Here is a 22,901-nt window from a genome sequence, read left to right on the forward strand (position 1 = left end):
GGGGGGAAGGGGCCTTCCAATTTACAGCTTTCAGAACTTTTCAAATAGCCTATCTACAAGTAAGTTTAAACTAGGGTTTTGATTGATTGATAATTTTATTAGACAATAAGATGCAAAACAGTACAGGGTACAGTAACACACATTTGGCCAAAAGGACATCACCGAAGAAAGACCTTGCGGTCTTGTTTCCATCCGGGTCCCATGCATGCATTCACAACAACATCAACAATAACAACAATTTAAATATCTCAACAAGACATTAAATCTATGTACGGGTTGGAATAGAAATGAATTGGAGAGGGGGGGAAATAGAGTAATGGCTTCTGTTGATCGGATGACAGTGACAGGTGCATTTTCAGTCCTTTCTTAAAGGAAACCAGTGATTTGCTAGTTTTGAGGGAAGGGGGCAAGGCATTCCACACCTGAGTGGCAGTGTTGTGGAAGGTGAATTTACCCATATTTGTTCTAAAGATTGGTGGCACCAGATCATTATTCACGCTCCCTCTAGTGTTGTGGCTGTGGGAGTTGCTCACCTTTTTTAGGTAATCAGTTAAGTAAATGGGCACTGATGGCATGGAGGGCAGATCTGCATTTACAATTTTGAAAGTCAGTCCCATTTTCAAGTGTTTAAGTGTTTAAGAATACTCTTGTGGAATGACAAATAATAATAATAATACTTTCATTTCACCTTTCATCTCCCTACATGCACAGGGACAGAACAAAATAGAAGTGCCACTAACTTGTCTTTTTCTCGCTCAGATGCCATCCCATTCCTTAGCTCTGTGTTTTCTCCCATCTTCCTGTGGAGTCTGGTTACCATGGGAATGTCCCAGCTGAGGCTCATCTTCTATATGGGATCTGTGAACAAGATGTTGGAGTTCATGTTTACCCATGGCGAACAACACCGTGAGTCAGCCTACATTAATCTGTGTGTATATCTGTAGATCAAGAGAAAGGACCCCAACTGGGCTGCAAAATGATTATGGAGGGGTAAAAGCTGAGGGGGGCACACCTGGGACGCCAGGTGTCGCCGTTGAGCCCTTTGGAGGTGTCGTGGGCCTATCAACGAAACACCAATGAAGGAGGGTGCCCACCTGATGACCTCAGTGAAGCTTTTACCCCTCCACACCCCACTCGATGCCAAGTTCTGATTATCTAAGGGATTGTAATATCTAGTCCTATAAGCTCAACTGTATATAATTATGTTACGGGTTATGATGATTTATTTATTTTATATATTTGTTTTGTAATTTTTCCTTCTTCAGCGTCTGACAAGCTGGGATTTGTGGCAGCGGAGAATGGTGAGTATGTGGTTTATGCATGAGGTTGATTATCTGTGTATTCTTTGTTGTGTGGCTATGCACATATAGCCTGGAAACCAGGCGAATCTGCCAGAGTGAAATCATAGGTCTGTGTAATGTCATCACAAAACCAGGGTACCATCAGTCAACTGGCCTGAATTATAACCCCATTTCTTTAGCTGTTATAGTACGTCGTTACATGATGTCATTTTCCATTGTCTCCCTCAGTGAGTTTCTACACGTCCGTCTTTGGCACACTGCAGCTGCTGTGCCTGGTGACCTGTCCTCTGATTGGTTACATCATGGACTGGAGGATGAAGGAGTGCAAGGTGGAGAAGAGTCACACCTCAGACACAGACACCATGTAAGAGGAGAAGGATATATTAACCACATGCACGCCCTAACGTCCCTGTTCTGGCCATGTCATAATAGGTGAAAATAGGAAAACAGTCGGTTGAAATTATGGAACGCTCCCCTCCACGAAACAAGGTTATAATAGTTAACGAAAACTAGAATTCAAAAAACATTTTAGTTAACTGAAACTAATAAAAATAAATTAAAAAACGATAACTAAACTGAAACTGTATTGTGTACACAAAACTAACTAAAACTAACTGAAATTATAGTCAAAATACCCTTAGTTTTAGTTTTTATCAATATTTATATGTATATATTTATATTACTCAATTTGTGGGATCAGCTTGGGCGTGCTGTACGAGTGTACTGGCTGTACGTGCGACCAACAAAACCAAAACCGACTAAAGTTACGTTTCTGAACTTTTGTTGCTGAGTTTATTTATTTTTTAGGTTTTATTACACAATAATCTGATCTTTTTGAATCCTATACGTGACAACTGACAAATAAACCAAAGTACGAAAAAAACTAAAACTAAACTATAACTAAACTAAAACTAAGCATTTTTTTCCTTGAGGGGGTTCCAACTAGAGTCTCCAGCTAAATGATCGATACGTACTATAGTAACCAAATGGACCCTTACATCCAACTCTGAGAATGTACAAATGGAACTCTTTTGTACACTCTTTGTGTAGGACAAAAATAGCCGATTTGCTCGTCTACATATGACGTAAATTCTCCATTCATTGTCAATGGCATTTAATGTTTGTGTTAGGACAAAAATCGACACTATAGCTGAATATAGGAGGTACAAAAAAAAAGGTTGAGAATCACTTATTTAGGAGAGAGGGATAACATTACATTGCTGTCTACCTGCCCTCAGAGAGCCCACCAAACCCATGAGAGACTGTATGATCCAGAAGCTGACCAATTCCATAAGGGCCTTCGTCCTGACCAACATGCTGCTGCTGGTCTTTGGAATCTGCTGTCTCATAGACAACCTGCCACTACAGGTACACACACACACAAAGTATTTGTGCACAGAATGCGCAACAAGAGTAAGAAGCGGAAATTCCATTGGCATAGGGAGGGGAAATTGACAGCATACCCCTCTGCCGTTTGTGTTCAAAACATGGGTTAACAATGAATTAGATCTAATACATATTACAGGTTGTACAAAGTGTTATGTCGACCCCATACATCGTTATATTGACGCAATAAGGTACAAAGGTTTGCACTCTAACCTCAAGGCTTACCAAAAGTTAAAAGCCAGGTGGGAGAGACCAGCATTAAAGTATACAAATAACAGAAAAGGCTCGCACACACAGAAGGACGTTGAGGCAATTTGGATGCAAAAAATATAATTGTGTTTAATTGCAAAAGTTAAAAGGGTGACATAGTGAAAAAAGACCATCACTCACTGAAGTGTCATCAATCAGCAATCAAACCACACAATAAAACCACACATACAACCCATACAATAAACAAACATGTTCATCAATGTCATGTTGAGGTCTACTTTTACTATTGTTCTGTATTGTTGTTCATCTAGCAAGATGACTTGTAAATAATATTGTTATTATCTCTTCTCTAAGAGTGATGTGACATGGGAAAGCTGCATTCAGTGTTGATGATGGTCTGAGTACCAAAACGTCCGTTCCTTGTGTCACTTTCTTTCACTGTCACCTTTAAATTTGCACTATTATAATTTAAATGTTATATGCGCATCCAAAGAGCTGCAACGTCCTTCTGTCAGTGTGAAAGCCTTTTCTGTTATTTGTAGTTATATTGGACACCATTTTGGTTTTCACACCATGTTTCCAAACAGACTACATATTCTCAATCCCAGGTTGTAATTGGCCATATTCAGACCGCAGCCATCTTGCCAGCAAGGTGCTACCTAGGTGATACTTCCCATAGACAGCCCATTCATCCAAACGGAAAAGTCCTATCTAATTATATTAAACAACGTCAAAATCACCAACATTGCAGCTGTAGGGAAAGCTTGAATTATCCTCTTTAGTATTTGTTTCATAAAAATCCACTGTAGACATTTTATGAGCTACTTCCTGTCAAGAAATTCCTACTAAAGTGTTTTAGTTAGGAAGTGCTCGTTGAATATCACTCAACGGCCCATGCGTACCACCTGTTTTGAATGTGCACATAGTGCAGCAGGCAGCAGGAGGTTGCTTTACTGATAACGAGCGCTTCCATACTCTGATGAATAATCATCAGAGATGAATAATCATCTGCAAGGAATTAGCTCATAACATGTCTACGATGGATTTTGATTAAACAAAAACTTTACAGATTGAAAGAGGATAATTCAAGCTTTCCCTACAGCTGGACTTTTCTGTTTGGATGAATGGGTTGTCTATGGGAAGTATTACCTAGGTATCACCTTGCTGGCACGATGGCTGTGGTCTGAATATGGCCAATGCGGTGCAACATCTGGCAGAACGTCGGACGGCTGACATGACAGGGTACCCTTGTTATTAGAAGGCATGCCTAAGCAAGGCGCTAGCCGGGGGAGTGTCCGTGTCAAGCCATCTGATGTCCGCTTCTGCTGACTCAGCACTTTTTAATTGCATACCTATACAGTACACTTGGAATTGTAAATCATTTCATCCTCGTCAACATAAATTGATGCATCAGGCCTTCCTGTTGCATCAACCGTCAGACTTTCTGGGAGATGTTGCCCTACTTGTCACTGCAGTGCCACCTGGGTGTGAGAATGCATTGAAATGGAGAACAAAGGGTGTCCTTTGTCCTTTGTATACATGACTATCACGACCCACAAAAGGCAGGAATATAAAAAAATATTTGGCCCTGATAAAAAAATGTTTTTTGTTGAAGTGTCAAAACGGCCAAACCAGAGGAATTGAACCCCAGACTCCATGGTGGTGGGCAGGACATTTACTCCAGTGCCATCTGGACATGCAACCTTTAACTCCTTTAAAAACATGTTATGCAAAAACTATCCCTTTGGAGAAAGGAATATTTTGCACTTACCCTCCGTATACAGAAATGTCCACCAATCGGTACAAGACCCTTTGATTAATTTCTTATTTTTTACCTCACTGTTAGATTCTGACGTTCATCCTCCACACCCTGGTCAGAGGCTTCATCCACTCCTGCTGCGGAGGGCTATATGCTGCTGTGTGAGTACTGCACTGTTGAACTACTTGTAGGGTCATACTTTCACTGGCAATGGTCTTTATTAAAGGCGTGAATGCTGAGTTCTTTGGAGGGCATGTTTCCATAATTCCATGCTTTTCAAGCAAAAGAAAGTCTGAACCAGCCTTTACTTCACCAATCCCATAAAATGTATATAGCTCTAGACAATTCAAAACACGTCCCTAATTTAAGTGGCCATAATTGTCTCCACCAGGCCGTAGGCATGGGGAGAGAGTATGTTTTGCACTTTGTCCGTCCAGGTGTGCGTCCGTCCGTCTGTTACCAGCTAGTCTCCGGCACCGTTAACCCAGTCGGTGCCAAATTTTGCACGATGAACCTCTGCCCCAAATCTTCCAGAACGGCCTGTTATAGTGCCACCAGGAGGCGACTTTTGAAAAACATTTTTTGATATTACTCCTCCAGATTCTGTCCAGAAATCCCGCAAATCGTTACACACTATCACTATAGTCATGTGTTCAAGACGGATCTGTCCGATATTTCATATTCCATCCTAATTGGCTAACATTGGCTTTCAAAGTTTGCAGGATTGGCCCGTTTTGTACAAAAAGCCTCAAATCATGAACACAGCGTGCAATTTACGTGAAATCTTTCACAGACTTAACTACTAGGCTGAGGAATATATCCCACCCTTTTCACATTGGCCTGTTATAGGGCCACCAACAGGTGGATTTTTGCAAAACAAAATTTGGAACAAAATGCCTCAAATCGCCATCCAAGGCATAAGAAGAAATGGCACCCTTTTCACATTGGCCTATTATAGCGCCACCAGGAGGCCACAACCTGACTTGCCCTGGTGGAGACCTGTACCCCGAGGGGCACTTTTTCTAGTTGAACCTGTGTTACAGTATAAAAGGACAAACTTCCCTTTTGTTGCTTTATGGACAGAAATCTACAACTAGAGGCTCTATAATGTTGTTGTGGGGCGGTTGTGTATTTATTGTTTGTTCTTTGAAAATAAAGCAACTTCCCACATTTATAGACAATGGTGTTTCTGTATCTTGTGTATATACAGTGTGCTAGCCTATACCTATTACAGTATCTTCTATTCCGTACACTATGCTGTATATTTGAGAAATAACAGCGTTCCCCTGTCCCTATCTGTGTTGTGCAGCTATCCTTCCAACCACTTTGGCACTCTGACAGGACTTCAGTCCATGATCAGTGCTGTGTTTGCACTGCTGCAGATGCCCCTCTTCATCGCTATGGTTGGACCGCTGAATGGAGACCCCTACTGGGTGAGGACTTCTACAACATTGTACAGACACAACAGCCCTAATATTTGCTTTTCGACAGAGATATGCACACTTGCCAGCAGTTCTTCAGTATTCATTTGTTGCCAGCTTGATGGTTTAGTCTAAAGCTTGTGCACTTATGTGACCTAATCATATAATACTACTGCATCAAATTGTATACCCATTAGTACTGTATCTTAACATGATTCTGGTAACAAGGATGCTGATTTATCTTAGTGTAATTATTGATATATTATTTAATGACTACTCCAATTTAAACACACACACACACACACACACACACACACACACACACACACACACACACACACACACACACACACACACACACACACACACACACACATGCATAAAGTGAGTTTAACATTGTTTAATGCCATCAGATAGGACTTTTCTGATATGTGGGCCAGAAAGTAGTTTTTTGCCACTCAGTAGGCGTTCCCACAAAACTTCCGGGTATGATGATGATGTCACGCACATACCCTCTATTGGCTAACAATTGATGTCTCTCTCATCCAATCATCCTTCAGATCAACCTGGGCCTGCTCATTTTCTCATTCACTGGCTTCCTGTTGCCGGGCTACCTGTTCTACCACCGCAGATACCTATTGAGGGTCAAGCTGGCCGGAGACAAGGAGGCCGATGACAAGCAGGCCCTCAACCACACAGAGACCAATGGCTACAAGCACCACAGCAATGGTGCAATGGCTTCTACAATGGTGTTGTAGAAGCTTAGAACCTTATCACAGAACAAAAGATTGGGGGAATTGTAAATGCCTGCAAAACCAGCTCCAGCAATCTAGCATCAACCTATATTGAGTCCCAACTTTAAACTATAGTTTTAAAATGAGTTATATCCTCCCATGCTTTGTTACAACTTGAAGTTAGATTGTAAATTCTAAAACGGTTAGTCCCAATACTTGATTCTGATTGGCTGGTTACCGTCACGTGACCGTTGTAAATTTCACCGATAATCCACACCTTCAATCACTTTGTATCATCCTGCAGCCTTGTAGCTGTACTGGGGAAGGGGAGCACTTGATTGCCGCTTTACACACGCTGGCCGTGCGCACTCATATGACTGTGAATGTGTGGCTCCAGGCAGCCCCGTAAAGACATCAAGCGCTATTCTCCCGTCACATAGTCTACTTGCCGAGTAAAACAAGGAAGTGTGTGGCTCGCTCTGGTGGCGCAAAGCGTAGCTACTTTTGTGAATTTAATAGTTTTATGAGGTTAATATTGCTATATGTTTGTAACCGTTTTAGAAAAGCAATAAGACACTCGAGGCCCCAGCTTACCAGGTATTTTACAATGGCTGAGAGGGTAGAAGACCCTCCGCTGCGCGTCGGCTCTACCTACTCCTCCCAGCCATTGTAAAATACCTGGTAACCTGAGACCTCTCGTGGCTTATTGCTTTATTCTTCAATCAGTGAATGTCCAGTGGAGTGATAGGGAGGTTGTCACTTGTTGCCGTTTTAGCAGTTTTTCTCAAAGAGTCACGTTAATGTGAGAAAAAGCCTTTGATTTCACTAAGTGCCCGCATGTGAGGCCACATGCACAGGTACAGGCCTCTGTGTCCAGTCACACATTTTACAGTACTTGAAAGACTCTGGATTATATTGTGTAGATCATTACAATCAATGCTGACTGACACCAAAGAACAGCTCACAGATATTCACATTTTATGCTTTAGCCATATTTCAGCAGCGCTTGAACAGAAGCAAACATAAAATAATAAATAAGAGCTATTTTTACTGTAGTCCTACCCAAATGTATAAGAATCACAGTCATTAATTACATGAGTAAAGCAGTTATTACCACCACAAAGGACTGCAAATAGCAAGCTTCTAGTACGTAAGTATAAACATGCTGTCAATGTGTTTTCAGAAACCAGGTTATTTCCTCAAGCTACAACAAACTTCTGGAAATGCTCTGACTTCTTCAGACATGCACACTGACCATATTCACAGTGATCATTTTGATCTTGCGTCATAGATGGGGAAAGCCCACACTGCCCCTATTATGAAGCAATAGCAAAATTGCTTGTACAGACACAATATCTACCTCTTATTCCCTTTTTGAATATCTCTGCAATAAATTGTGGTGTCAGTAATTGTATATTAGGAAACACTAAACTCAGATATCTTGTGCGCGTCAGTGTTACATTTTTTCAGAGGTGGAGTTCTTTGTGCTTGCATTTCTGCAATTTTTATAAATAGAAACAAAATAGTAATTACATTTTACAAGGACATATTTTAAAGACTGAATTGACACACACGTGTCCATGTTTTCTAACACTTTTTACTGCTTTATGCACAAAAATGAAATAGTATGTGTATGAAATATGTATTTAAGTGTATTTTTGTACTTTATAACTGCATTAGTGTTCAAAAGGGAAATGTTTGTGTATTACCATGTGTTGTTTTTTTGTTTTGTTTTTTCATAGTTGTATAGGCCTGAATACTCATACAGGTGTTTTTGGTTATTCTAGTTGATTACACCTCCTCTATTAAAGTTTGGAACAGGGCAGAGCTCATTTTCACAGAAACCTATTTATATATATATATTTATATATATATATATATTTATATAATGATAACAAGGTAAACCAGTCTGCACTTCGAAACCCAACAAAACTGTGAGGGAGCAGTCAAATACAACTTAGATTTTTAACCAGCAGAGCCCTATGTAATTAAACACCTGAATGAGTGTTCAGGGCTTTTAATGATTTTACAGTGTATACTTGCTTCTGCCTTTTTTCCCCCCCTGCCTTCTGCCTTTATCTTGTACAGATTTTTGAGAAAAGAAAAATCAATTTTGTTTTTGTAAATAGAGCTTACATCTTTCTCTAGTATTCTATTGCATAGTTAGTTTTGCAAATCTATCACCACCAAGAGTTAGAAGACACAATTTCTAAATTTCTACTGTGCTGGCTAGAGCTTTCTCTATGCATATACAATGTCGAGTCATTGCTAATGTTGAGCAGACAGGTAAATGTATAATATATATATATATCTGAGCTCAGTACGTTAGCTGCTGCCGTCTTGACTTTGTTGCAATAGAACCAAATGTAGAGAAGCAATCACTGCCAAACTTCTCTCCTGGTAAACCAAAGCAATGTTTAGGAGCTGAGCAAGCCATATGAAAAACTATCTTGGTTGTTAAGTTTTCCAGTAGACTATACAGCACTTTTCATCAGGGGAAGGTAGCTAATGTCATCGCATGCAGTGGATTGCATCTAATCATATCTGTTTACCCACGGTTTCAAAGCTTTGCTGTGTTTGTAGCCATTATGTCCACATGGACAACTAAATCTTGCTTGTAAAACTAAATAAATTTTGTTGCTCAACATCGCCACTAATGTGTAAGTTTCTCTTTATTAACTTTGAAGGACGCACGTTTGTGAACAATTTAGGCATTTAGCAGACGCTCTTAATCCAGAGCGATTTACATTAGGAACGTGAACGTGAAGTCAAACAGGAATTAGAAGGAAACATGGTAACCAAAATTTATTGGAATTTATCATTATGGTCAAAGGATATATCACAACAAAATGGGGACATACACACCAATTCATTCACCTGTAACACGTTACATACTGTACATTACTGGCATTCTGCCATATACACTGTTCTGTAACATTTCTTTCTGTCATGCTCAGCCCACGTCCAATGAGGTACCGCTCGTTTTTCTCACACATACCATACGATTGTGAATTCAACCTGCCTCTCACGATGGCAATAATATAACAACCACACACATTCTCTCAATAATACAAATTCTCTGAAACACACACACACACACACACACACACACACACAGCTTCTGGTATGTTTTCTGCAGTAAAACGCACCTCATTCAGAAACACATGCACTCACATATTTGTACATACAAACTGTCTATCTTAGGCTGTTGCTGTTGGGCTGTGAGCCAGTCAGGCCTGGATGATCTGGACTGTGACGGTTCTGGAATAAAGATGACAAACATCAGGTCTTAAATCATTGTACAGCAAAAATAGATAAAAACAAGTGCATCATATTTCTATTGCTTCCTGCACACTGGAGAATTTTCATGAGAAAAGATATACATTCCTGTTTAGATTTTTGGTCAATCCCCCCCCCCCCCCCCCCATGCTAGAATGAGTGCTTGACCAATTATATCAATTTAGGCATTTAGCAAGCGCTCTTAATCCAGAGCAATTTACAGTAAGCAAAAACAAAAACATACAGTACATAAACTAAGAAGCCAACAGTGGATTATCTATATAATGAAACTACCGGTATGCTTATACACTAGAGTGCTATGTCTACATAAAATGCTATCAAAGTTGAGCCTATTGCATACGCCTGTAAGGTCGTCGAGGCTAGGGCAAGTGCTACGGGCTAAGATGGAGTCTGAAGAGATGGGTTTTCAGACTACGGTGGAACATTGGGAGTGAGTGCAGACTGTGCAGTTCTGATTGCAATGGGAAGTGCATTCCATAGTTTTGGAGCCAGAAGGGAGAAGAGTTTGGGAAGTGTGGAGCATTGTCCCAACGTTTTTTGTGAAGATACTTTCAGCTTCCCTGCGCTGATCTGAGCATGTGGGAGGGTTTGTAGGGTCCGATCAGACTTGCAAGATAAGGGGGTGCCATACCTTTGGTTGCTTTGAATGGCAGCATCAGAGTTTTGTACTCTGTGCGGGTGGCGATCAGGAGCCAATGGAGGGAGCGGAGAAGGGGGGAGACATGTGAGAATTTTGGCTGGTTGAAGACCAGTAAGGAGGGAGTTACAAATAGTCACATTTTGATATGACCAGTGGTGTCATGCTTGTGGAACACAGTACCACGCCGTGGTACCAGTAATTTTTTTGACGTCCACACGCAGGGACGGAACGGAATCAACCTCGCGTCACCAGACTTTCCAAGACGCACCAAGTACCCAGTGGTCTAGGTTTACTGGCGCCCCCCCACCCCCTATTTTCACGCTGTGTCAAGTACCGTGCCAAATCAAATGGCTACTACTTTGCATAACAACAGGACAGCTTTAACTGTTTACCTGAGCGCACGTAGCCGATACGCATGCACACTTACAGCAGTAGGCTATGGCTCCAGTAGGCTACTGCTGCTGTGAGGTGTTCTGCACACAAGAATGCCTCCTCCTCCAAAGAACAGATTAATTCGTCCAAAGCAAACTTTAGTTTCGCTAGTGTGCAGTAAAGATGTTTGTCTGACTATTTTAAGTCTACTTTTGTGTCTAAAACTCTCATACACTATTTAACAATAAGCTATATCAGCTGTTCTGTGTGCATGCCATGATGCGCACATGCACATGACATCATTAAAACGCTGTGGTACCAGTAAAAAACCCACCATGACACCACTGGATATAACTGATGTCTGGATAAGGCGCTGCACCTATCTGCACCTGTCGCTAGGGTTGGGATTCGGAACCGGGTCCATTTCAGACCCGGTTCTGACATTGCGGATCCGGAGCCGGTTCCATCGTCTTTTTATTAACGGTTCCCCAAACGGATCTCATCAGTCGTCATTTAGCTCCGCTGTGTCTGTGCATGCATGCAAGCAGAGCCAAGTTACTGGGGTGACGTCACCCAACCTACATGAGTGAGTGAGTGAGTGGGGTCGGGGAGGATACGCCCACTGATCTGTGCATTCAGCGACCGCTCGGCGGTCACCGCCGCGGAGCGAGTGTGGTTCACAGAGAGGGAAATTACTGAGGCTGAGCACGCAAAGTACAATAAATGCGATGAGTTCCCTGCAAAGGTTGTTGCAACTTGCACCACCAGTTGCACGTTCACATTGAGGAAACATCTCAAAATCAATATGCCGAGTCCAATTGACGAGTCCACGACGCACACGAATATTAATCTAGGCACATCGTGTTTGAGAGCCTTGCGGAAAGCCGTGGCTGCACTCCCCGCAGTTTCACCACAGCTAGCCGGCGGGGGACGAGGATGATGCAGGACTGGTTCACTTTCCCCAGGCTAGAGAATACAAACTACAAACTTCTACAGAGCTTTTTATTAGGCTTATTGTAGCCTACAACTGTTGTTAATGGTGTTAATTTAGAACGCCAATGACTCGTCTTTCTGTCTGAATCACGTTAACTATAGAGCCATGAATTAAATAAAAATCAATTTGTCTGCACTGCTTTTGATTTGGCTCTAAATTAATCGCGCAACTGTTGAGAGCTCAGCCAGGTGCATATATACCCCCATACATTGATTACTTTATAAACAGAAGAAAGCACAGGAACGTAGCCTACAGTTCAATACTAAGAGGATTGTATAACCCAAGAAAGCACCATGGCTTGTTTCCATTAGGGTAAGGGGTCCTTCATATTAAATTAATCTGAACATTAAAGACACAACATTTGTCACCACAACAATATCATTATTGCAATGTGTACTGTATATTTAATATACAGTACAAATTGCAATATACAGTACAAATTGCAACAATGATATTGTTGTGGTGGCTAGCTGCTGGTGGTGGTGAAGTTTAAATAATAGTGCCACCTCATAATTGTAAAGCGCATTTTCAAATAATTGAATTAATGAATTTGTGTTTATTATGTACTTGGTTAGGTTAGTTATAATATAAGCATAATGTATGTCAGAAAAAAGGGGGAAAAAATTATATTAGGATCCGTTAAGGGAACCGTTAGGAACCGGAACCGTTAAGAGGGATCCGGGAAGGATCCGGAACCGTTAAAATCCTAACGAATCCCAACCCTACCTGTCGCCATGTCACACATTTAAAAGTGGAAGATCATTGGTCGACCTGATAGCCAAACGGTTAAGGAGCATACTACATAGCCAAACGGTTAAGGAGCATACTACATAGCCAAACGGTTAAGGAGCATACTACATAGCCAAACGGTTAAGGAGCATACTACATAGCCAAACGGTTAAGGAGCATACTATATAGCCAAACGGTTAAGGAGCATACTACATAGCCAAACGGTTAAGGAGCATACTACATAGCCAAACGGTTAAGGAGCATACTACATAGCCAAACGGTTAAGGAGCATACTACATAGCCAAACGGTTAAGGAGCATACTACATAGCCAAACGGTTAAGGAGCATACTACATGGACGCAATGCTCTGATCAGTGAGTCCCTTCAATTCCCGGGAGAGCAGGACCATTTGCTGAATGTCATTCTCCTACTCTCTCCACATTCCCTGTCTCTCTTCACTATCACTATGCAAAGGCAACAAAATGCCCCAAAATATTATAAAAGAATGTGCAGGACCCCGTGTTCGACCTACAGGGCGAACCCAATATGTTCTCTTTATTTTGTTTTTAAGCACAGTTCACAATTGCTGCTCAGTGAACTAGATTACATTTTTATACAAGTGGCACAAAGAGGAATCAAAATATTTCATAATAATTTTTAAATTACAATATTTTGCTTCCGGCTTTGAGTGCATGGTTTCTGTGTGCACTGTGCAACATACACACTTCTTATAGCCATACTGCATTTCATGTTCTTCAAGGGAGCCATCATTATGAAATATACGTTGTTATAAAACACACATTGTTTTACTTAAGTCTATAATTATTGTACTTCTGCACACTCTACTCTTTTTTTTATTGTGGTCTTTATTACTTGCTGTTCTTGCTTTCTCTGTACCTGGACCTGCTGCTGTCGTTACTGTTGTGTTGATCCATTTCCCCTCTGGGATTAATAAAGGCCATTTTCTTATTTAACTAAAATGCTTCTAATTCACCTACAGCCCAAATAAGACGACTGGGGTCTTGCTATATTCTGATATCAGAAGTAAAAGCCTTCAGCTGTACGGACAGACAGCACATCTTACCTTCTTCTTCTTCTTGTCCTTCTTTTTCTTCTTACGATCAGGATCATCATCCCTCTTTTTCTTCTTCTTCTTGGGGTCAGAGTCTGATGGGGTCTCTGCGTTGAAAAACAAGTGTCAAGTCAGTGGTGTGGAGAAAAGTTGCAAATATATACGTTAGTATGTACAGTACGTACATACGTATGTATGTATGTGTGAGCATGCATAGATGTTGTACCTTGAGGTATGGGGTCTTGCGGTCGATGGTGTTTATGTTTGTGTTTGCTCTTTTTCTTTGGAGGCTGGATGTGCATCAATCTGTATTGTTCTGGAAGCTGGAACAAACAAATGTGTGCACACAAACACACACACAAATTTAAAATGCAGAAGATGACATAGGAGACCAAATTTACAGTAGTCATGGTGGATGAGCCCATAACAACAACAGTGTTTTGTTTTACACTGTAGTATAACATGTATAAGTAAGTGTGTATGTTTATGTTTCTATCCATACCGGTCCAGTGTGCAGTCTGAAGCCTGTGAGTAGTGCACCAGTCAGAGGGTTAAAGGAGTTCCCACACACTGGAGGTTTCTCAATCAGTGACTGCAAAGAGCTGCCGTCCTGGCCACCGGGACAGTCAATCATACCTACATCACAGAAGAATGGGAACATAAATACAGATGGAGGATGGAGAGAAAGGGGCTATGGATCAGGAGTAGAGGGGTATTACTGCACCACCAGGCACAAGTTAGCAAGCAGGTGAATATAGGTTTCTCATGCTGTACAGAAATAAAGAGAACTTCAACGAAAGCCTGTGGTCATCTGTCCCCTGCTATTGAGCCCGTTACATAGACCAGTGATTCCCAACCTGTGTGCCACGGCACTTTAGTGTGCCGTTTGAAATGGCCAGGTGTGCCGTTTGATTTGAACAAAAGTAGCCTCGGAAACCCAGACGTTTTTAATTCCAGGAAGAAAAGTAACCCCGACGGCCGACCCTCCCCCGATAGCAATAGATACTGGGCTGCCTGCGGTTGTTGTTGCCCATCGCCGCCAGTCTAACGACCCTCGGCCATAGAAATGCTAATGTTTGGCTTTGTTTACATGGGGACATCCATCACCTACTCTCCTGGCACGTAGGCCTACTGTAAAAAGAACACCGCAATACCTCTGCGCGTTCCAGCCTGCTTTTTGCTGTTGTCTTTTAAGCTGACCTACAAGCCCACACTGTGTTGCAAAAGCGGCAGTGATGGGCTTACAAATCGTGCAATGCATGATGCATGCAGTGCAATGTGCACTGCATGCACTCAAACTTTGTTGATCATGGGTGACGTGTTGAAAGCAATTAGCAATTGTATTCGCATTGGTAGGTCAGGAAATAAAATATATAAATATTAAAATAATTTTTTGTTAAATATATATATATATAAATAAAACTTGCCATATTGTGTATATGAGAACACATATTTTGTTCTCGTTTCAAATACATTGTAGCAGCTGTGTGGTGGTGTGTGTGTGTGTGTGTGTGTGTGTGTGGAAAAAGTATATATATACAGAATGATATACAAAGCTTGATATACAAAGCTTCCATGAATGAGATTGGCTCATTTGCCAATCAAACAGGTAACAACAGCACAACTGCATTTAGGGTCGTGAATACACGATCTGAACATGGCAGTCTTATAAAATAAGGTCTTGAAAACTGTGCATACAACGCCTTTAACACTACCCTTCTTACCGGTTCAAAATGTCTGTGTTGTGGGAAAGGACTGGAAAGGTCAGGGGTGAATGGCATGATCTCAGGATGTGAGCTGGGATCTTTACACCAAGTATGACTCACCTGGTAATTCCGGGAGGAAATTGCTGAGCTTCTCCTTCACCTTCTTGCCACAGAATTTGTTGTAGGCATGTTCCAGGTTATAATGAGTGATGAGGTTGGTGTTGCCCGTTAGTTCATTGCCCACTAGAAAAAAAACGTACAAATGATATTTACAGTCCCTCAATTCAATGCCAAACCTCCTAACATTTTGTCTTGGGAGGACGAGGGTCATTACAAATATCTATTAGCGGTTACTAAAATGTGTCGTGGTAAAATAGAGGGAAGTGTAACTATTATAATTATTCCTATACGATATTAAATCACATCCTTCCTAGCCCTGTCAGTACGAGCGTCATGTGAACCATATACATCTTTCCTTGATATTGCATTGACAAATTAAATTAAGCAATGGTATCTTAGGTTATATGTTTATGATATTTGCTTATTTTGTTATTGTCCTTAATAAGAGCCTTAAAGACAACTAGACCCTGAAACCTTACTCTTCACTGTAGCCCCAGGACGTCACAGATGGGGCTAGTTATAGCTAGAAACAGAGTAAGAGAGTTACGAGTCGACAACTCCGTTCACTTCATGGGGCTCTTCTACATAGACTTCTATTGAATGGGGACAACCGAAAGTTAACGGAATGGATTGGAGTCTATGGGCTCGCGCGAGTACATGAACCACTAGCCCCTCTTGGAACCCTCGTAAAAGGTTTCTGACATTTGGATGTTTAAAAGGTAAACATCCAAATGTCAGAAACCTTTTACGAGGGTTCCTAGAGGGGCTAATGAACCACGTGACCAGGCTGTTTTCTGCCCCCTCAATGTCGTAATCTGTTTTACTCTATGGCTCTGGTTATAGCCTTGGTGATGATCAATATCATATAATCATAGATGTATTTTATCAATTTTGACGTTTGCATATATAAAGATAAAAACACATCATCTACGATTGTTCACACAGGATGCTTAGCTTCCTTCTTGGTAACTTTATCTTTCAGGATCTCTCTCTCACACACACGAAACTCGTCAGCTTTAAGTATTAAATAATCCTTTCACTGTTTTTTTGTCATTATTTCAGTACGATATAACCCAGGACAAATAATGTCGTAAACGTAAAGCATGCAAATGGTAAACAACATAACAGTATACCTGGGAGCTCCCGTAATAAATAGAATGGCTCATTCATGGCTCCTGGTTTCCGTAAAGCAGGCCCTTCATCCCCGAGCTGTGGTGGCATTTGCGCCGTCATGGGGGCTTGGTTTTGCGGCAGAGGAGGGGGTTGTTTTCCTGGTCCAAATCCCAGAGACGATGAGACGGGCGGTCCCTGAGCTTCATTTTGCCCAAAAAGAGTTGAAAACATTTCCGTCATGTCTATCACAAATAATACATCTAAATTGTAAATAAACGGGGTTCCTTAAGTTTGTACGTGTACGCTTTAAGTTCAATATGTATTAAATACACACGACACGAACCAACCAACCCGCTGTCTTCACTTCTTTGTGGTTGTTTTTCTTCTCCTGGGTTACCGTAAAGACTGGTGTAATATCGAACGCCAATTCCAATCTACTTCCTGTTTTGGGTTGCTCCTAGGAAGTTGGAACTAAAAGCTCCAATCCAAAAATTGCAGTAGGTTCTGAGGAAGATTCAGCTCACGTTATGTACAAAATAACCGTTAAGAAATGGCATTGCAATGGATATTATCTGTAAATGCAGACAACACAGGTGGCTGTTAAAAACACGCATTCAAATTTCAATAAATATGCTTTAGTATTTGGTCATACGCATACATTGATACATATAACATAACAAGTCTTATTATGTAAATAACCTTGAGATTATTCGTTGTTTTATTCTTTTGACAGATCTGATTAAGTACAGCTAAATGCAAAAGGTTTTAAAAACAGTTAAATTAAAATATAAATACACTTGCAGTTATGTCTTGCTTCTTCCTTGTGACTTCAATCATCCAATCCACCAAACACCAATCAAGAGACAAGTTGTTGAGCAGATTTGGCAAATTTGTAATGGGTGCAACTCAAAAAACAGGCTCCACTTCAGTGAAATAAACAGGATTCCAATCGTTTAAAAGTTGTTGACAAGAAGCATTTTTACACATTTCTGAACTTTGTTTATAGTCATGTAAATGCATTTTGAAAATAAAAAACAGCAAATCAAATAGTACATACAGTATATACAGTATTAGCCTAAAAGAAAACAAGCGAACAACAAAAATCAAAACCATAATAATGTACAGATGTACTCCACTGTCCACTGTCTGTCCCTCAATTGATGACAGCTCGACACGTATTCACTTCACTAACTTTTATGGATCTCTGATGTCAAGTACAAACAACAACGAACACAGATCCTAGTTTCCTATAGGGCCTACTAGCATTTTTCCTAAGAAAATGTCCCGTTTCTTCCTCAGGTGCATGAAGGACTGGAGCCATTGTTGTGTGAGACTGAAGAGATGTCATTACATGTCATTCAATGTCATGTGTAATGGCTACACAGCTTTGAGAAATAGTCGAAACATCATTTCACTAGGTTTTATAATAATTATGAACATTTATTAATTCATATTTTGTGGATGCTCAACTTTGATAAAGATGGAATCACTTCAAATAGTAAAAATCACACCTGTGAAGTGAGGGGCGCTCTTATCATCGTACATCATGACGTACAATAGACCTTGCCGACCTTCTCACTATGACGTAAAATTCTCCATTCATTGTCAATGGGAATTTAATGTTTGGGTAGGACGAAAATAGCCGATTTGCTCAGACACTATGACGTAAAATTATCCATTCATTGTCAATTGATTGTCAATTGTCAATTGAATTTAATGTTTCCGTAGGACGAAAATTTACACTAATAGCTGAATATAGGAGGGACTAGTGCCCCTCAAAAATGCTTAGAAGTATATTATGCATTTGTATTAACTGAAGCTAAGATTCCAGAGTGTCTCCCCTGAGACTGTGAGGTGAGGGTTCGATCAATACCAAAGACTCTGGAAAATGGGACCGAGTGCCTCTCTGCTTGTTGGATTGGGGTAAGACACTGCGACATACTAGTGTCATATGTCCAGGGGGTGTGCTTGTACATCACTAGAATCTTTGCACGCTCAAGTCTAAGAATTATAATATTTAAAAAGAATTAAAAACAGAATAAAAAAAAACTCTGCTTCCCATCATGCACCTGTAACCCAACATGCATCGCCGTAGCCAATCGGAAGAAGGAAATTGCGATATTTCACCAACATCCACTTCCCGTTTCAGCGCCTTTTTTCCCCATCTGCGATGATTGAACAGAACGCGGATGTTCTGGCCTCATTTCTGATGTTGTGCTGTGCCGCAGCTACAATATTTACACTTCTGAAGAGAAATAAAGTTTCAGTCCATCGCAGCACGGAAAAGGAAGCCGACTGCTGCTGCTTGTAGGACCGCGATGTCACCAGAAATGTGTCACCAAAACTGTCGCCAAGAGGAATGTAGGGGTGGAATTCTCTCAAATGTAATAATAGATGTCCAGAGGGTGTACTTGTACGTCAAGCTGCCTCACTCTACAGAAACAGGAGATAGGCTCCTGTCCTATGAGCCTCATGGCTCGGCAAGGCTTACATGAGGATCACACATCAAAGGTATCACCATGACAAAGAGAAGAGTTCAGCATTTCAATTTCACTGACTGACGCCTAAAAATGGGAGAAAGAACAGTCCATTAGTAACCTTTTTAATTCACTTATGACACAATCCATTTAAATTGGTCTTACTTAATTTACTTTACTAGGGTGGGCAGTGAATTGAGTGAAACCTTTCAAATCTTTTTGAAAATGAAATTGGCAAATGATTTTACATTATTTGAAATTAATCGTTCAAATACAAGAATAATATATATTTCCTTTGAATCATGTTAAGTACGGTCCTATATATACCTTCCACTCATCCACAGCTGTTGCAATGTGTTGTGATGTCTGAGTGATGTGGTCCCTGCCAGCCTGTACTCTTTCTGCCAAAGCAGCATTTTGTCCTTGGATCTTCTTTAACTCTCTGAGCAGGTAGGCATGCTGCTTTTGGTAATAGGGCATAACAAAGCAGCACAGATCCTGATCGGGCATCCCGCTGGGACGCCTAAGAGAACAGAGCGACAAGTACATGATTAATAAGGGATTAGTAAACAACAACCGTTTAATATCGATATAAAATGCCACCTCTTGAGCCCCATTGCCCCCGCCGGCGGGGGCAGCGGCTCAGAACCTCTGAACAGCACTCAGCGGGCGGTTCCAACTCCGATGTTGCGGATTTTCCCCCTGGACCCCCCTGGGGTTTAAGAGGTTAAGACGTGTCTACACGTCTCAGGCATCCCGCGGTTTTGATAGGACGTTTGGACACGTCCTGGGCATCATAAGTGTTAAATCTGAGAGTGTACAAAAGGGTTCCATTTGCACATTCTCAGAGTTACGGACATGTAAGGGTCCATTTGGTTACTAGTACGTATCAATCATTTCGCTGGAGACTCCTTGGAACCCCCTCAAGGACACCGGTCCCCGGAATGGATGTTGAGAACCAGTGTGCTGGTCATAGGAATAGCCATCTAGGATCAAAATTAAACTAAGAACCTTACATCCGTCTAACAGTAGAATATCTGTATGATGAAACTATGTGTATACACTATAACTATACAATGTGTGTAGCGCCCATTACATTAGATAATTGACACTGGGTGAAAAAATGAGTTGCAAAATGGTGGGATAAAAATTATAGTAAAAAAATAAAACTATAACTATACAATGCTATGTCTACATATGTTATCTAACTTACATATTTTAGCCTTTGCATACGCCTGCAAGGTTGTTGAGGCTAGGACAAGCTGCAGTAAGTGCTACGGGCTATGGTGGTGGAGTCTGAAGGTGAGTTTTCAGACTATAAAATATATTATTATGTGAACAAAGCACTTGTTGAGAAAGCACAAAATTGTGTTAGACAATGGAGATGAGGTTGTATATGTAAACTTACCATGCAGACTCTTTATTGTCCTTGGCTGCCAGCTCCAGTTTGTCTAGCTCCTCTAGTTTACACTTTAAGTCTCCCTCGTCAATCAGGATGTTAATTTCCCCCTTCAATGTTGGTATACAGATACAACAGCTTTAATATAAACACAAGGCTACCTAAATTAATTGCACACACACACACACACAATATTTTATTAGACAATTTAAAAATGCAAACAGCACAAGGTACAGTCAGGCATTTTGGTCCAAAGGGATCACACCAAAGAACCTTGCGGTTCGAGTCCCATGTGCACTAACAATAATCTAAAACAACAACAACTAAATAAAGTGCCCCTCGGGGCACAGGTCTTCACCAGGCCAGGTCAGGTTGTGGCCTCCTGGTGGCGCTATAATAGGCCAATGTGAAAAGGGTGCCATTTCTTCATACACCTTTGATGGCAATTGGATGATTTGAGGCATTTTGTTCCAAAAATGTGTTTTGCAAAAATCAACCTGTTGGTGGCGCTAAAACAGGCCAATGTGAAAAGGGTGGGATATATTCCTCAGCCTAGTAAGAAAATTTGTGAAAGATTTCACGTAAATTGCATGTTGCCTTCATGATTTGAGGCTTTTGTTCAAAACGGGGCACACTTGCAAACTTTGAAAGCCAATTATAGCCAATTAGGATGGAATATGAAATATCGGACAGATCCGACTTGAGCACATGACCATAGAGATACTGTGTAACGATTTTTGGACAAAATCTGGAGGAGTAATATCAAAAAATGTGTTTTACAAAAGTCGGCCTCCTGGTGGCGCTATAAAAGGCAGATGCGGAAAATGCAGGTCAAAGGTTTGTCCTTGGCCTCTAGGGAGTGTGCATGCAACGTTTCATGCAGATCAGTGCAGTTTTAGGTAAAAAAAATGTGAAAAGCTGCCTCATGGTGGCGCTATAACAGGCCGTTCTGGAAAATGTGGGGCAGAGGTTCATCTTTGGCATCCAGGGAGTGTGTGTGCAAAGTTTGGCAGCGACCAGGTTAACGGTGCCGGAGATTAGCTGGTAACAGACGGACGGAAGGACACACACACACGGAGTGCAAAACATATTCTCTCCCCACGCCTTCGGCCTGGTGGAGACAATGATTGAACACACACACCTGTATAGTGCTCTGCAATTCCTCAGTGAAATGCTTGTGAATCTTCTCCATCAGAGGTTTATCCTTGTAGAATGGTTCAAATGAGTGGGCAAATCTGTGAAAACTGTCAGTGACAGTAGAAAAGAAAGAAAAGAAAGTCAACATCAGCATTTATAGGCAGTAAGCTGCTGCTTCCTCAATGTGGATAAACCAATGCAATTAAATTAGATACATAAAATAGTAATCACAATTAATAGCAATATAATAGTAACAAACTTTAGCCCCAGTATGTTCCCTCAGCACTACGCTCATTCTGTAGCTCCGACTCCGAGAGCGTAGGGAGAGGGCACATATGGGGCTATATAAACTTGTATGTGTACGCGCACACGCGTGTGCGTGCGTGACACACACACACACACACAAACACAGTCACACACAGTCTAGCCCCCGTTTGGAACGGACCTCACATCAAAAGGCTAATGGCGGAGCCGCGGAGGGTGAGGTAAGGTTTCAAACGGGGCTATGATGTATGTAGTCTAAAGTAAATCACAATAAACTGAACAATTAAATAATAGCCTAAACGTCTCACCTAGCATCGCCAATGAACCTCTGCAGGGCCTTCTCTATCACTTTGTTGAAGAACGTCAGTCTGTCACCCCGATGATGCACTGCGTCCTTGTTGTTGTCACACTGCTTGCCTTTCCCAGCAGCATCCGACATTTGAGACGCACCCTCGGCCGTGGCTTCACCGACATGCTGCTCATTGGCGTCTTCTGCATTCGCTGAAGTCCGTGGGCGTTTATTCGCCATTTCCCCAGTTTCTTCCATGTCCATGGAGTTGACCAAAACAACACGACTCTGTTTACGTTTTACACTACCCGCCAAATGTACTGTACTTCCTCTTCTTTGTCTCGTCTTCTGTGGTGTTGTTGGCGGTTGACGAACGACGTACAGGCGCACTATCGCCACCAACTGGACTGCAGGGGTAGCTCAGCTCTGGTCCAAAAGTACAATGATGTACCGGTACTCATTATGTTCAAAACTCAAG

The 22,901-nt window shown here is 41.3% G+C and overlaps 3 protein-coding genes across 3 annotated transcripts in view; 1 reads left to right on the plus strand and 2 right to left on the minus strand.

Moving 5' to 3' along the window:
• slc43a1a (solute carrier family 43 member 1a) overlaps nucleotides 1–6,845 on the plus strand; it is a 27,753-nt gene extending 20,908 nt beyond the window's left edge. The window contains exons 9-15 of the mRNA XM_079508859.1: nucleotides 760–906; nucleotides 1,266–1,301; nucleotides 1,530–1,665; nucleotides 2,540–2,669; nucleotides 4,744–4,817; nucleotides 5,966–6,089; nucleotides 6,638–6,845. Coding sequence (XP_079364985.1) covers nucleotides 760–906; nucleotides 1,266–1,301; nucleotides 1,530–1,665; nucleotides 2,540–2,669; nucleotides 4,744–4,817; nucleotides 5,966–6,089; nucleotides 6,638–6,835 — 845 coding nt within the window. The 3' untranslated portion in view covers nucleotides 6,836–6,845. The remainder of the gene's footprint in view (nucleotides 1–759; nucleotides 907–1,265; nucleotides 1,302–1,529; nucleotides 1,666–2,539; nucleotides 2,670–4,743; nucleotides 4,818–5,965; nucleotides 6,090–6,637) is intronic.
• Nucleotides 6,846–9,601: 2,756 nt separating this feature from the next.
• Nucleotides 9,602–17,269, minus strand: med19a (mediator complex subunit 19a). Its single transcript, XM_079509308.1, has 6 exons — nucleotides 16,878–17,269; nucleotides 15,745–15,867; nucleotides 14,421–14,554; nucleotides 14,145–14,241; nucleotides 13,931–14,025; nucleotides 9,602–10,072 (listed from the first exon to the last, which is right to left on the minus strand). Exons 1-6 carry the CDS (start codon nucleotides 17,095–17,097, stop codon nucleotides 10,007–10,009), a joined length of 735 nt encoding a protein of 244 aa, XP_079365434.1. The 5' UTR covers nucleotides 17,098–17,269; the 3' UTR covers nucleotides 9,602–10,006.
• A 383-nt stretch (nucleotides 17,270–17,652) lies between these two features.
• pmf1 (polyamine modulated factor 1) lies at nucleotides 17,653–22,813 on the minus strand. Its single transcript, XM_079509318.1, has 5 exons — nucleotides 22,443–22,813; nucleotides 21,875–21,977; nucleotides 20,743–20,843; nucleotides 19,662–19,857; nucleotides 17,653–19,421 (listed from the first exon to the last, which is right to left on the minus strand). Exons 1-5 carry the CDS (start codon nucleotides 22,685–22,687, stop codon nucleotides 19,356–19,358), a joined length of 711 nt encoding a protein of 236 aa, XP_079365444.1. The 5' UTR covers nucleotides 22,688–22,813; the 3' UTR covers nucleotides 17,653–19,355.
• Between the last annotated feature and the right edge of the window lie 88 nt (nucleotides 22,814–22,901).

This window comes from Electrona antarctica (assembly GCF_951216825.1).
Source record: "Electrona antarctica genome assembly, chromosome: 1".
Taxonomy (NCBI): domain Eukaryota; kingdom Metazoa; phylum Chordata; class Actinopteri; order Myctophiformes; family Myctophidae; genus Electrona; species Electrona antarctica.